Raw genomic sequence first — 16256 nt, 5'->3', positions numbered from 1 at the left:
TTGAGGATCCTGAGCATTAGCATTCAAATAGATTAAATGCTGTAGCATTTTCTTAAATGTCCATATTGTTAACAATATTTGCAGTAACTAAAGAAAAATGCACCAACATTCTCAACCTGCACTTGAATATGAACACTAAAAATAGATTTTGAATAACATCTATCTTAAAACTAAATTAAGACTGAACAAGGAAACTTTTTTTTTAAAAAAAGTCTCTTTTCCAGAGGAAGAATGATAGGAATACTAAAGAATCTTTTATCTCATCTGTCTAAACACATGTTAAATAATCTTACCATATATTCAGGTTTCCATCAAAATCCCCAGTAGCTAGATATCTTTGCTGTAGAGATGCTGCACCAAATGTTCCACATTTAAAGGGCTTGGCCTTTTCAATCTTGATGTAGGGGGAAAAACGATAAATTATTCACCTAAGCAGCTATTTGTAACCCACAATATTTAAGGAACTATTACGGAATTTAAATAAGATGCACAATATAAAATGCAATAAGAATACTTTCTGATAAAATGCTAATCATGTTTTCTTTCGGCTTTTTTTCTATAATTTAAAAATGTCACATTACTGAAAAAGGAAGAGTAGTATTTAATACATTTTTAAATTTGAGCATATATTCTCCTTTCCTCTTATCTTTTTGATAGGCATTCGCAGGCTGACAACTTGCTATTTCTATTGATTTGCAAATAGGGGAATTTCATCCATTAATATATTACATTCTTCCTTGAAACCTAAAATAGCAGTTAGAACATACTTAAGTTCTCATTTTTTCTAGAAGGCTAGAGAAACTAAACAAAAAAGCAAAATGTTTATGTGCTTCTGGTATTTTTCCCTGCAGAACACAACACAACATGCTGGGAAAGATTCTCTAGAGATATTTATTCACTAGACATGCTATTCTTCCAGTTAACAAACTCTTTGGGGATTTTTTTAAATTAAAAAAAAAAGCTCAACTAATAAATATTCAAAATTTCATGGCACACCTGAGAAAACTCATGATACACCGGTGTGTCCCAAGATATCCTTTGAGACTTTGTTTCCCCCAGTTGGACTTTTCAACCCCTCTTTAGTTTACCTCAGCCACACGCAGTGAGGGTCACACCCTTTGACCAATCACAAAGGGTTCCATCTCCACACTTCATAACTCCTAAGTTTTTCTAGAAGACAATAAGGTCCCATCTTCCATCTTCCCGTGTCTTTCTAAAACTAACCTCAATTCTCACTGCCACCTCCAGTCACTCTACCCCTTTCTGCTTTCCAGACCATTACAATGATGCTCTGGTCTCACTTTCCTTCCTTCGAAATCTCGATCCTATCTCTATAATTTAAATTTTACAGTGTCTCTCCCCTTGAATCCCTTATTCCCTTGTTTTACTAAGGCTCATTGCTTTCCATCCCCATCCTAGATTAACCCCATAATCCATTACTACTTTAAATGGCTAAATGTCACTAGAAGAAGTCACACAACTTTGTCAACTAGATCCAGAATTAATTTAGGTAGTGTAATTCTCAATTGAGTCTTGACTGTTGCACCTGAATACTTTTACTGCTCCCAGATGGACTTTATGGCATGACCACATTCTTGGTTCTTCTCTCCAAGCTACCTATATCACCTCCTCCCTGGCTTCCTCTCAGTAAAGCGCTTTGTCTTATGTTTTATTGAAAAAATTGAGGCAGTTTGAGCCAAGCTCCTTCATTTCCCTAACTCAACACTTCAAATCTTAACACCATCCCCTAGTCTTTCCTTCTCTGCTCCAGTCTTAGACTAAGAGGTAGGTGGCCACTCTCCTTGCCAACACTAATCCCTCTACAGTATTTTTGTCTTGGATCTCATCCCCTTCCAGGAGCTCGTCCTTTATTTCTATTTTGTCCTTTCTCCCTAATTTCTAATCTCCCCTTATGTATTAGCTTCTTCTCTAATACTTACAAACATATGAAGATCTCTCCCATTTTAAAAACAAACCAAAAAACCCTTTACTATGCTCTATCACTCCCTCAAGCTATATTTCTCCCTTTCACATTCAAAATCCCAGAAAAATACTCTACACTCAATGCTTTGACTTCTTCATCTCACATTCACTTCTGAATCCCTTGAAGTGTGGATTCTGATTCTGCCGCCTGAATGAAAATGCTCTCAGTAAGTTAATCTCTGATCTCTTTAGTGCTCAAGTTGGTGGCCTTTTCTCACTTTACATCCTTCTCATTCTCTCTGCAGAACTTGACACTGTCCTTGCTGATTTCCAGCCTTGGATACTCTCACCTGTCTTTTCCTCCAACGGTGCTCTATAATTGGCTTTCCTGTCAAAAATGATCCTTTTGTCTTCCCTACAGCATCATCATGTCACAACTCTGTGTGGCCGTAACCTAGGGCTTTATCGTGGACTCTCTTCTTTCTCTACATTCTCCCTCTTGGTTACCTCATCAGTTCCCATGGGTTCAACTATCATTCCTATGAAGATGACTTCCAACCCTTACCTTTCTCCTCAGCTCCAGTCCTGAATGTCTGTCAAGACATCTCAAAGTGGATGTTCCATAGGCACCTAAAATTCATCATCTCCAAAACAGAACTATCCTTCCCTCTAAATTTAACTCTCAAATTCCCTTTCTGCGCAACCATTCTCCTAGTCATCCACGTTCCCAACTTTGGCATCATCCTCAACTCTTCCCTCTTCCTCATTGTCTCCCACCCTGTCCAATCAGCTGCCAGGTCTGAAATTTACCTCTATATTATCTCAAATCCAGCACCTTCACTCACTGCTCTCATCCTAGCTTTCGGCATCTCTAACCTAGACTATTGCAATGACTCCCACCTAGTCTCCCCACATCCAATTTCTGTCCACTCTAACCCATTTCCACACAGATGCTAAGTTTCTATTGTTAAAGCAGTTCTGATCATGTTACTTCCCTTTTTAAAAAGTGTCAGTGGCTCCCATTTGCTTATAGGATAAAGATGAAAATTCCTTTTGGGGGGGGGGCATTTAGAGCTCTTCACCATCTGGTTCCTCCCTTCCCCATTTAGTTGCACATCATTCTCTTTCACCAAATCTACATTCTAGCCAAATGATGCTACTTGCCATCCCCGGGACACTACCTTACCACCCATCTTTATGCCCGCATGACTGGGATGATCTGCATCCTCATCCTCATCCCCATCTCCTATTCCTTTCAAGGATCAAGTCAAGTGCCACCTCCTACAAGTCATGCCCGCATGACTGGGATGATCTGCATCCTCATCCTCATCCCCATCTCCTATTCCTTTCAAGGATCAAGTCAAGTGCCACCTCCTACAAGGGGCCTTTTCTAATTGCTCCAGGCGTCAGAAAGTATTTTGTTTTGACTTCTCTATGTATATGTTGTGTCCTCCCAATAGACTCTCTTTTCCTTGGTGGCAGGGAGTTTTGCTTTTTATCTTTGTATACCCAGGGCCTAACAGTGCTTGACACACAGGAGCTTAATAATGCTTGTTAAATTGAAATAGGATTGGAAAGAATCTTAGTGATCATCTACTCTGACCTCCTCCTTTCACAGATGATGAACCCGGAGCTCAGACGGGCTAAATGATACACTCAGGGTCACCTAGGTGGTACTGGCCAAACTAGCCCTACAATTCAAATTTCCTGATTCTACTCCAGGTAGCAATTTTACCACATTTCTTCTATCCTTCTTGTTCTGACTTTTGTGACCCTGTTGCTCTTCCTCACATTATTTTCCCAGTATCTTTAACCTTTATTTGCTGACTCCTCTTGCTCCCAACTCTTTCTCTCACATGTTATTAAACTTGGCTCTCTAGCTTAGCCTTAGACATCCTACCTGGGGGAACAAAGAGGAAGGAACTACAGGTCTCCATCTCTGAACAATTTTCCCAAGACATCAGGCCCTTTACCAACCATCCTTTCCACTAGTTACTTGTGAAGTCACACTCCTTCCTTGCATATAATTAAAAATTCTTTAAATGACACCCGAATATATCCTATTTAAAGGAATACCAGTTTATTTTCTTAGAGTTTTCTTATAACAAAATGACCCCATTTGTCCTTTATTCTAGGTACAAAAACAATTTATTTGTGGTTGTCTTATTTCTTATGAGCTCTTTATGAGCAAAGATCATATCTAATTTAATCAGCATTCCCAGTGCCTAGAAAAGTGTGCTGCATAGAGGGACTTAATCAATGTCTGAATATCTTTAATTGCATACGATCTCACTTTCCTCAGATCTATCATACCAACCTACCCCTTTCTAGATTTTCCTTCCCACTCCCCAACTTGATATTACATTTCCAGTATATCTTGTCATTTGGTACTGTTGCTCATCTCTTGCTCCATGCTATACTCTTACTGAATTAGATTTCCAAAAGGTAATTTGTGTGGCACTTTTAGAATAGTGGGAAAGGTTCTACAGATATTATTGTGTCACACTTGGTTTATCAATTTTCAAATAATAATAATAATAATAATAATATAGAAAAATCTATTTAACTTTAAAACTACAGTGAATATTATTTTCTCTGATGATTCAGAGAGACCTTTCAGATCTTATAGGGGTTCTTAAGCTTTACTATGTCAAGGGCATCTTTAGCATGCTCCTAATGATAGAGCCCATACTTTGCCTCAAAATAATGTTTCTATATGTGTATAACAAAATACATAGGATTACAAAGGAAAGTAATGATATTGAAAGTCATCAAAATATTAAAAAAAAAGTTCACAGACCCCAAATTAAGAACCCCTATTATAAGATCTGAAGGCAATCATTATGGCTATAGGAATCTTACAGTTTTGAATTTTGAACTAACAGAAGTTTTAGTTTTAGACAGGACTAAAAGCATTAACTTTCATTAAACAACATTAGTTTTCTATATGGGTGCAAAAGACCACAGATGAGACTGAATACAGAAATATTAAAAATGTCACGAAAGTTTTCCTTCTCCACATTGGACAGGTAGTCTGGAAGCAGCAACTGGATCAATGGGTTCACTGACAAACTTACTATTAGAAGTAATGTTTTAGAAAAAAATATATATAAAACATTTGTCAAAATTAACTTCTTATCTATGAACCAAAATTACTGATAGTGCAGGTAACATTTTAATTACTGAATACCGACAAAGAGTTGACTGTATTCTAACTTTAGAGGCGATTAGGTGGTACAGGAGTTGGGGTGCTGGATTTGAAGTTCAGAAGGCCTGAGTTCATATCCTGCCTCAGACACTAGGCTGTGTGATTCTGCACAAGATATGTAACCTTTCTAAGTCTCAGTTTCTTCATCTGTGAAGTGGAGAAAATAACAGCACCTTCTTTACAAGGTTGTTTTGGAGATCAAATGAAGTAATATTTGTAAAGTGCCTTATAAACATTAAGGTGCTATAAAAATACTAGCCATTACTAATATTCATGCACAAAGAAATTGAGAATATAATTGGGGTATCAATGAATGGCTCCATGTATACCATTATGTACCCAATTTGTAGACAATTACAACAGAAGTGGAAGCCCCAAATCCAGGGGCAGTAGATAGAAGACTTGATTTAAAGTTACAAAAATCTGGGTTTGAATCCCTGCTCAGACACTTACCAAATATGCAGCCCTGGGCAAGTTACTTGTTGTCTTTAATAAGTGACTCTGTTTCCTCTGCTGGAAAATGGGGACAATAACAGCACCTTTCTAGTAATGCTGTTGTGAAGACTGGTCCATGTGAGACTATGTAAAATGCTTTACAGACCTTAAAGTGTCAGCTATCATTTGGTTGGTAAGTAAAAAATAAAGACCCGGTATATTTACTTTTATTCACCACATGTGAAAAATGAATATACATCATTTAACCTTTATGTGTTCTATAGAAAATAATCATCGAGTCATACTTCATCTAGCCAATTGTTTTATTTGCTATTATAAAAAATGAACCTCCTTACAAGAATCCATAAAGACCCCTTGTTGGCTATTTTTACTCTGTCTGCAGGTGGGCCTAATCTAGCCTGTCAGAACTCCTGTATCTCCACATCCTGATACTACTTAAGTCTTAGTCAAATAAATTCAAAACTTAATCTAGCTGCAAGGGGCTACAAAAGACAACCTTATGTGTAAGGTATGTTTCCTAAGTAGCTACAATCTTCTTCCTACTAGAAGGAAGCTTGAGAATAATGAATGCAGAGTTCACAGGAGGTAGAGAAATGTGTTTTAGAATTTCAAATTCAAGAAATGTTTATTAAGCACATGCTAAGTGAAGGCACTGTTTTAATTTGTGGCAGTAATAAGAGGATTTTACTCCAACATTCAAGTGGCCAGAATGAATAAGGGGGAGAGGATACTAAGGTGAAGAATACTGCATCTGATTCTGCTAGTTAATTGCTTTTTTTCTAGGTGTATTAATTCTTCTGGTCCATCGGGCAAAGATCACCTCTTCAACTATATGAATTAGGCTAAAAACATAGTTTCTCCAACAAGTAATTCAGATCCTTTCACCTGGCTAGAAGAAGGCCATCCTAGTAGCAAAGGAACTCTTAGCAAATAGGAGCAATCTTTCTTCCCAGTGCATGAAAAAAAAAAACCAAGGAAATATTACTGGCTTTAGACAGTAAACAGGGGCTTAGAATTGACTTCTACAACTTTCTGGGTCCTGATATGTGGAAATATTGTTCCAGTCACTCAGAGAAAGGGTTGTGTGACAAACAGATTGTTGGACCAAAGGACAGTTTCTATGAAAAACACACATATGCAGGCTTTAACTTCAGGTTGTCACCACAATATTTCACCAAGCACTCATCAAGAAGAACCTATCGGATGCACAAAATACGACCTCTAAAAGTTAACAATCTAAGTAACAAGATAATGGCAACATACATGATGATGGCCTAGTATCTCCAGGATCAAACACAAAATTGTTTGGTTTTGAAAGCCCTTCATAACTGGCCCTCTTCTACCTTTTTCAGTCTTCCTACACTTTATTCTTCTGCAAGTATTCTTCAATCCTAAGATCCTGTCCTGGCTGTTTCTTGCTTAAGACATTCCATCTGATAAAAGGTAGCTAGGTGTTGCAGCGGGTAGAACATAGGGCCTGGAGTCAGGAAGACCTGAGTTCTAATTCGGCTTCAGATAGTTACTAGCTATGTGATCCTGGGCATGTCACTTCACCAGTTTCCTCTTCTATAAAATCGAGATAACAGTACCTACCTCACAGGTTGTTGTAAGGATCAAATAAGCTACTATTTGTAAAGCAATAAGCATAGCGTCTGGCACCAAGTAGGCACTATAAAACTGCTCATTCTCTTCCCCTTCTATTGTGGCTCGATCATTCTTCCTTCTAGACTCTGTCTCTTGGTTTCCCTCAAGTCTCAGACAAAATCCCACCTCCTACGGCAAGATGCCTTTCCCAATACTCCTTAACACCAGTGCCTTCCCTTTGATATTATCTCCAATTTATCCTGCATATATTTTGTCTGTACTTAGTTGTATGCACATTGTCTTCTCCATTAGACTGCGACCTCATTGAGGGCAAACGTTTTTGCCTTTCTTAGTATCCCCAGCGCTTAGCACACTGCCTGGCACACGGTAATAAATGTTGATGGACTTGATTCACAGATTATTCATCAGTTGTTTGTTTGAGATTTGGCAATTTTAGGTAACTATGGGCAGTCTTGTTCTCAGTAGTTGAAAGTAGAGTTGGAAAATAACTCGTGTGGTGAATATAAAGATGTTTGTTCACGTGCAGTATACTACAAGACGAAGAAGACAAGAAACAGTGGGATAAATGAGTGAAGAATCTGAAGAAAAAGCCAGGGAGGAATCTACACACATCTGAATCTAAACTGTGGAACACGCATGAGTCCTTTGAAACTGAAGCACAGAGGCAGGAAGTGCAGTATCTAACAGTACTTAAGCCAGCTTGATCTCCTCTTGGCCCATGGAATGCCCTGCTGCCATGGTCACACTGATGTTTATACTGCAAAATCCCTTTCAACCTCGATGGAGGCAGAGCCATCCTCTACTGCTCTGATTCCCCATTCATTAACTTACATGTTAGTGTCTTACTATTTACAAAGTTGAAGCTCTTTGGGCATAGGGATTGTCTTGTTCCTTGTACTTATGAACCCAGCACACGGCCAATCATACAAAGGTGCTTAAAAAGTGCTTGTTGACTGAATGAAGAAAAAAAAAGCCACACTAGGTTCTGTAAGGAGCGCAATGAAATATAACACATGGTCCTTTTCCTGTAGAGTCTTTACATCTATTCAGGTAGGCAAGGCAGGCACACAAAAGTATACAGGACATATGTGTGTGTGTGTGTGTGTATACACACACACACACACACACACACACACACACGGTACTATACTGATAAATAGCGTATCGATGGTATAGACAGTAACTTCTCGAGGAATCAAGGGTCACTGCAATGAGCAGGCAATATCAGGAAAGGCTTCATGGAAGGGACAGGACCCTTGAAAGATGGAGAAGATTTTAGGGGATGAAAGGCAGGGAGAGATATTCCAGGCAGGGGAATACACAGTAAGCACTATATGGATGTTAGCTCTTATTAGAAAGACAGATTAGAGAGGGCCTTGAATGTTAGACTACAGAATTTAGATGTTATCCTGTGACTGGATCTTTGGTTTGGTTTCATTTCCTTCACTTGAGAATGTGAACCCAACACTTCACCCTGCTGGCACTTCTTTTCATTTGTGGAATCTCTACGCATCCTTTAAAGCCAACCTTAAAGGCCACTGCCTCCCTGAACCTTGCATCAAGTTCCCAGCTTAGATCCAAATATAATACTTTCCATGTGTAACTCTAAAGCCTTTCTAGTCTTCTTACATTTTACTCCCCTTCGCAAACTCTGTACATCCCAGCTACAATGGCCTATTTCTCCAACGTGACACACCACTTCCTCTTGCTGTGTCCCATGCCTGGGAGGCCCTGCTCCTTTACCTCACTCTCTCAGTTTCCTGGCTTCTTTCAAGACTCTGATCAAACTTTATCTTTGGCAGGAGGCCTTTCCCAATCCCCCAGGTGATGCTATCATCATCAGTAGCAGCAGCAGCAGCAGCAGCATCTATTTCGCACCTACTAAGTGTCAGGTTCTGTGCTAAGCACTTTGCAAATATTATCTCATTTGAACCTCATAACAACCCTGGGATATAGGTGCTATTATTATCCCATCACCCTGTTTGCCTCAGTTTTCTCATCTGTAAAATGAATTGGAAAAGGAAATGGCAAACCACTCTAATATTTTTGCCAAGAAAACCCCAAATAGGACCTTGAAGAGTTGGGCACAACTGAAAAGACTGAGGAACCAGCAGAGGTTCCCAGCAGGCTGTCAGAAGCTGAGATAAGAAGTAATCTATTGATGCTCAAACCCAAACCCAAGACAGGAACTTGCAGAGCTCAGAACAGGGGTGGGGGTGGGGGGCAAAAATTACCCTCTGCCATAGGTGGGGTAACTTTGGGAGAACTGAGAAGCTTGAAAGGCCCCCCCAGCCTGAGATGTCCCTGAGAGCTTAGAATAACACAACACTCAATATTTCAAGAAAACAGTAGCAAGACCAGTCCAGACTGTCCCTACCAAAGTGCAAAGAGACTAGTCTTAATATTGAGCTTAAAGTTGGCTGGAAGAATGAGCAAACAAAAAAAAAAAGAATTCCATCATAAAAAGCTAATATAATGACAGGAATGTTTAATAAATTAATGCAAAAGAAGAAATTGATTCCATACCATTCACAAAAAAAGCTTCAAATAAAAACACACCTAGGGCATGAATTCAATTAGAATTCTTGGAAAAGATGATTCGGTTTAAAAATAATTAAAAATGCATCTTTAAAATGAAATAAAGTACAAGAGGAAAAAAAACCTGGAAAAGAAATGAGAGCTATGGAAGAAAGAATTAGAAAGGGTGAATTAACAGCTTGGCACAAGAGGTACAAAATTTTGCCCAAGCAACAAACTCCCTTAAAATTACAATGGGAAAAATAGAAGCCAGTGACTCTGTGAGATAACAAGAAATTTTAAAACAAAGGCAAAAGACGAGAGGGAAAAGGAGAAGGAGGAAGAGATGATGATGATGATGATGATGAAACATATCTCATAGCAAAACAAAAAGAGGAAAAAAAATTTCAGAATCATTGGACTACCTGAACTCCATAACCAAAAAAGAGAGCCTAGATGTCATGTTTCAAGAAATTTTAAAACTGCACAGATCTCTTTGAACCAAAACGCATAGTGGAAAAAGAAAAAAAATCCACCAATCACCTCCTGAAAAGAAACCCCAAAATGAAAACTCCAAGAAACATTATAGTCAAACTCTAGAGCTTCCAGATTAAAAATACTGAAAGCAACAAGAAAGAAAGAATTCAAGTATAGACAGAATTCACTTTAAGTAACTTTGCATTGCAAATTCGACTCCCCAGGAGTGGGTGGCAGGACGCTTCACCAGCCCAGGCTGACACACAAAGCCCCAAAAGGGGAGGGGGGAGATCTGCGGAATAGTCCACTTACATTAAGCAAGAACTGGCTGTACTGAGGAGCCAGTCAGGATCACACACAATTAGGTGCCACCACTATCAAGACTGTGGTTGTCTGCCCTTCTTTCTGGAAGAGGACCAAAGTCATCAGGAGGGTGATGTCTTGATTTGCAAATGAATTGGATTTAGGGAGAGTGGTGCAAAGTCATCAGCCTCACCCTCTCTTGCAGTCATCAGACTCCAGTGGTAAGACATAGCTCAGGACAACTGGCGATGGCCCTGGATGCTGTGGGAGACCTTGGCCTTTTAAAGCAAAAGTCGTTCCCAAGTCTCGGTTTGTCCGAGGCAACACCCACTCAGTAATACAAGGCTAGGTAAGAACCGAGGCAAAAGATGGCCTGGTTTGCCTTCACAAAAGAATCAATCTGGGAGAGGAAGACCCTCAGTGTTACTATGTAGAAAGCCTGGATTAATATTCTAGAAGGCAAAGGATTTAATAGCCTTACAGCCAAGAATTACTTAGACAACAAAAGCGAATATAATAAACACAGGGGGAAAATGTACCTTTAATGAAATAGGACATCCAAGCATCCTGATCAAAAGATCAGAGCTGAACAGAAACACTAAAATCAAGCACAGGACTTAAGAGGAAGATAAAAAAGCAAAGAGGAACAAATAATCACAGAGACTAAACAAGGATAAACAACTTAAATTCTAACATGGGAAGAAGATACCTGTGTCCCCTCTGGACACCATCATCTTCAGGGGTCTTAGAGGAAGTATGATTAGAGAGAAGGCCTGGGAATAGTTATGTCTTGATGATTTTAAAAGAAGAATGAACAAGAAGGGAAGAATACACTGTGGGGAGAGGGTGCAATGATTTACATTAGGGAAAACTATCTCACATAATCAGCAAGTAGACATCAATATTAACAAAGAAGATGGGGGTGGGGCGGGGGGGGCGGAGCAAGCTGCTGACACTTGAATTTCACTTTCACCTTAACTGGTCAGAGGAGAAAAGAATACAAACAGCTGTGTACAGAAAAACAATTCACTCAACAAGGAAACAGGAGCGAAAGGTGAGAAAGGGACATTAGAAGGAGGGTAGGTCAAGGGAGGCATTAGTTCTAAGCAAAACAAATTCTAACTAAGATGTTCAAAATTATTTACAGCTCTCTTTGAGATGGCAAAGAATGGGAATGTGATGCCCATCAACTGAGAAATGACTGAAGAAACTATGATATCTAAATGTGATATAATACAAACACTGTGCCGTAAGAAAAGATGAAAGGGATGGTTTCGGAGAAACCTGGGAAGACTTGTATGAAATGATGCTGAGTGATGTGATCAGAACCAGGAGAATAATTTACATAATTAAATAATAATAACAATACCTAACATTTACATATTTACTATATGCCAGGCACTGTTTCTAAGTGCTCTACAATTATTCCTATTTGATCCTCTCAACAGCCCTAAGAAATAGGTGCTATTATTATCCCCATTTTATAGATGAGGAAAATGAGGCAAACAGAGGTTAAGTGAACTGCCCAGGAAAACAAAAAATTAAAAAAATTGTTCATTACTTACTATCAAAGGGATTGTTGGCAGTTATGGACCGTCAAATTAAAATGCAAAAACAAATCCATTCATCTCCTATTAGAGGAGGCTTTTTGGCCACTGAGGTCTCTTCCAACTCTCAAATTCTGTGATACTGTGAAATTATGCACCCCTAAGTCACTGTGAACTAATTCTTGTGTGTTAGTCTTTTCTCTCCTACCTTGGGGGACAGGGGATGGAGAGGAATGTAACAAAGAGTACTGAATCTGGAGTAAAAAAATCTGAATTCGAATCCTGATTTTTGTTTACTATCCATGGGACATCAGGCAAGTCACCTAATATCTCTGGGCTTCAATCTCCATTATCCATATGATGAGGTGGTTCAACGTGATGATCTCTAAAGGCCTTTCTAGATCTGTAACTAGACTGTAGACTCCCCAAGAGCAGGTATCGCATCTCACACTTCTGTACCTTGCACAGAGTAGGTGCTTGCCTTTCTTAATGAACTCAATGATTTGACTACTTCGGGAACACCAAGAAGGTCAGAGTGGGGACAAGGGTGAGAGTCCCAGGAGAAGAAAGGCAGTGGGTATGAGTTTTCTGGCAAGTTGTGAACACAACAGTTTCAGCCTGGAAGAATCAGGTGCTACTAAGGCTTGGATAGGTCTTGGTAGGCTTCACCTTCCCTGCATAGTTATATATGTAGAGGTACCTATTAATTGCCTAAGAAGTGCAAGGCACTAAGCATACAAAGGCAAAACCAAAAAACAGTCCTTGCCCTCAGGAAGTTTACAATCTTGTGAGGCTTCATAATGCAACAGGTAGGCAAATAAGTAAATACAAAATATATAAAGTAATCTCAAGATTGAGAGATCACTAGTAATTCAGGAGATTAGTAAAAGTATGTATAGCGAAGTGGCACCAGAGTTGATTCCAATAAGTAATTGTAGCTAGTGGCAGGGATGGAATTTTCCATATGGGGAAAAGCAAAAAGTAGGACAGTTTAACTGGAAAGGAGACTAATATAAGGAATACTATTAAACAAACCTTGAAAGGCTGGGAGTTAGGTAACGGAGGTCTTTAAATGGTAGAGTTGTACCTTAGAGGAAAGGCAAGGGATATCAACTTGGCAGCAATGGTGAGGATGAATTGGATAGATTAGAAGCAAGGAGATGTAATTTGGAGACTGCTTCGATTGTCCAGATCAGAGGGGACGGGGAAGGAAGAAAGGAAGGGAAACCTTAATTGGACTCACCCACCCATACAAATGAGTGCACTTTCACTAGCTGAAGCAGAGGAGTTGGAACACTCTTTGCTCCCCAGTGCTACCTTCAAGTTCTCCCCCTTCCTCCATCACTAAATAACTTCTTCTCCTTTAAGGTTCATGCAATTCAGGCCTACCACACAATCAAAATCCAGGTAGCTGTTGGCTGTATTTCTCCCCTTCCTTCCTCAATGAATTCAGTACATGGCTCACAACTTTGCTTTTTTCCCCAACTCCTGCCCTCATAGTAGAGGATGTCCACATACATATTAACTCTCCCTCAAATACCCTAGCCTGTTGGTACCTCAACCTACTCATTTTCCAGAACCTAATCCTCCACCCTACTTCAACCATACACAGACATGGCCATATACCCTAGATCTTGTTATCACTCACAAATACAGCACTTCAATGTTCAAGAATTTAGAAATCCAGTTATCTGATGATAATCTGTTGGCTTTCCACCTCTCCTCCTGCCTTTCCTTAGCAAGCCTTACTTTTTGTCCACATCTTGATCTCCCTTCTCGATTATTCAATCTCCTCCTAGGCTACCTCCTTCACACTACTCACTCTATCCTCTTTTCTCCATCTTGATCCTTTGGTGAACCATTTCAACCCAACACCGCCCTTTTCTTTTGAGTCCCTAGCCCCTTTATCATATTGTTAATTGTGCCCTGCCAAACCTCAGCCTTCGATTACTCCCACCATTACCACCTTCACTCCTACGCATGTGCTGCTGAATGAAGGTGGAGAAAATCACGTTAACTGCTGCCAGGCAATCCTACTCTTATCTATCTCCCTCATCAACTCACTATCCCACTCTCCACAGTGCCTCTTCCATACCTTTTCATCCCTCCTCATGCCTTCCATAGTTCCCTGTCCCCTCACTCTTTTAGCTGAGAACCTTGCCTCCTATTTTACAGAAAAATTGAGACCATTTGCTGAGAGCTCCTTCTTCAACCCTCTTCTTCATTTCATATCATTTAGATGCCTTCTACCACTATTTCCTCCTTTAGCCCTGTCTCACGTGAAGAGGTGGTCTTACTCCTTACCAAGTCTAACCATTCTACCTGCTCAAGGGATCCCATTCCATGTCTTTTCTAATTGATTGCTTCTTCTGTCATTTCTACTCTATCGCTTATTTTCAATCTCTCCCTGTCTACTGGCTCCTTCCCTACTACCTATAAACATGCCTATAACTCTTTCCTAAAAAAAAACCAAAAAATTTTCACTTGATTCTCTTTAATTATTGATCCTACATCTCTCCTGCCCTCCTGGGCTTAACTGCTAAGTCCAATGGTCTTTTCTTAATCCTCATTTTTCTCAATCTCTCTGGGGCCTTTGATTCCGTTCGTTATCCTCTTTTCTATAGGTTTTCAAGGCTCCAATTTCTCCAGGTTCTCCTCCTACCTATCCCAGTAGATTCTCAAATCTACTGAACTTGCCCTAGCCTCTCTGCTGACCTCCAATCTAGCTTCTCCAGCTGCCTTTCAAACATCTCCCTAAACTCAACATGTTCAAAACTGAACTTATTATTTCCCGCTTCTACCCCCACCCCCACCCCTCCCTGCCTGCCGAGTTCCCTATTACTGCAGTGGGCAACACCATCCTCCCAATCCCACCTAGGAGTCATCCTGCACTACTCGCTCACCTCCCATATCCAAGCTGTTTCACCTTTGCAACATCTCTCCAATACTCCCCCTTTTCGCCTCTGACACGGACACCACTCTAGTGCAGACCCTCATCACCGCACATCTGGATTATTGCTATGGCCTACTGTAGTAGGGTCTGCCTGCCTCAAGCCTCTCTCCGATCCATCCTAAGCCACTGAAATGGTTTTCCTAAAATGCGAGTCTGATCATGTCACTTCTCCACTTAATAAACTCCAAGGGCTTCCTACTGCTTCCTGGAGCGAATTTAAACGTTCTATTAGGCATTCAAAGCCTTTTCCAGTCTTCTTACGTCTAACCCCTTCACTCTTCGATCCAGTGACACTGATTGGCTGGCTGTTCCACAAACTAGACACTCCATCTCGTTTGGGGGCATTTTCTCTGGCCGTCCCCCATGCCTGGAATGCTCCCCCTCTTCCTCTCTGGCTACAGGCCTGTCTGGCTTCCTTTAAATCCCAACTAAAATGCCACCTTCTACAAGAAGCCTTCCCCAACCCTTACTTCAGCGCTTTCCCTCTGTTCATAATTTCCTACACATTTTGCTTATAACTTGGTTTGTTTACACGTTTGCACGTTGACTCCCCGCATTAGACTGTAAGCTCCGTGAGGGCAGAAACTGCTTTTTGCCCCTTTTTTTGCCCCCTGCGCTTAGCCCGGTGATTGGCACAGCTTAATCGATGCTTATTGACTGACTGGCTGTCCCTCTCGGAGGGGCCGGAGGAGGTTCGGGGGGGACCCACGATGGGGGTCAGCCCGGGCCGAGGGGCAGCGCCGAAGGCGGGGGAGGCCCGGCCGGCGGCACCCACCTCCCGCAGCAGCGTCACGTCCCCATGCTGGATCTCGTAGAGCTGGATGACGCCAGTGCCCCGGGCATAGTTTCCTAGAGTCACGAATTTGGCGCTGCAGGGCACCCATTTGCAGTCAAACACCGTGTAGTTGAGGCTCTTCTGGATGTGCGCGATGATCTGAGGCTTCTCGAAAGCCGTCATGGCAGGACCCGTCCAGCTACAGCGTCTCTCGCTAACTGGGAAACTAACCTTTGCCTACTCTCCAAGGAAGAGACCGTTTGACTCTCCCGCTTGCCGTACTCCGTGTTCCGCTCACCGCCTCCTCCCCCCTCGCCCCCCCCCCCCCCACGGAGAAAGTTCATTTAGCTGTCGGTATCAATGCCTGATAGTTATTGTGACAGTCCACAGCTTAGGACGAAAAGCTGCCTTTCTTACTCTTTCCATTACTTTTTTGCACTCAAGGGAAAGAGATTCCGTGGGGCTCACATCAAGATTTCGGGTGCTGAAGAG

The 16256-nt window shown here is 40.9% G+C and overlaps 1 protein-coding gene across 1 annotated transcript in view; it reads right to left on the bottom strand.

Annotated features, from left to right (window-relative positions):
* Window positions 1–16063, bottom strand: part of WDR92 (WD repeat domain 92) — a 41280-nt gene extending 25217 nt beyond the window's left edge. Inside the window, exons 1-2 of the mRNA XM_036751848.1 lie at window positions 15765–16063; window positions 294–394 (exon numbers count right to left, since the gene is read on the bottom strand). Of these exons, the coding sequence (XP_036607743.1) occupies window positions 294–394; window positions 15765–15947 (284 nt within the window). The 5' untranslated portion in view covers window positions 15948–16063. The remainder of the gene's footprint in view (window positions 1–293; window positions 395–15764) is intronic.
* Window positions 16064–16256: the final 193 nt, after the last annotated feature.

This window comes from Trichosurus vulpecula, chromosome 3 (genome assembly GCF_011100635.1).
Source record: "Trichosurus vulpecula isolate mTriVul1 chromosome 3, mTriVul1.pri, whole genome shotgun sequence".
Classification (NCBI taxonomy): Eukaryota; Metazoa; Chordata; class Mammalia; order Diprotodontia; family Phalangeridae; genus Trichosurus; species Trichosurus vulpecula.
The sequence above is the reverse complement of the archived record's forward strand: the minus strand, read 5'-3'. Positions and strand labels throughout refer to the sequence as shown.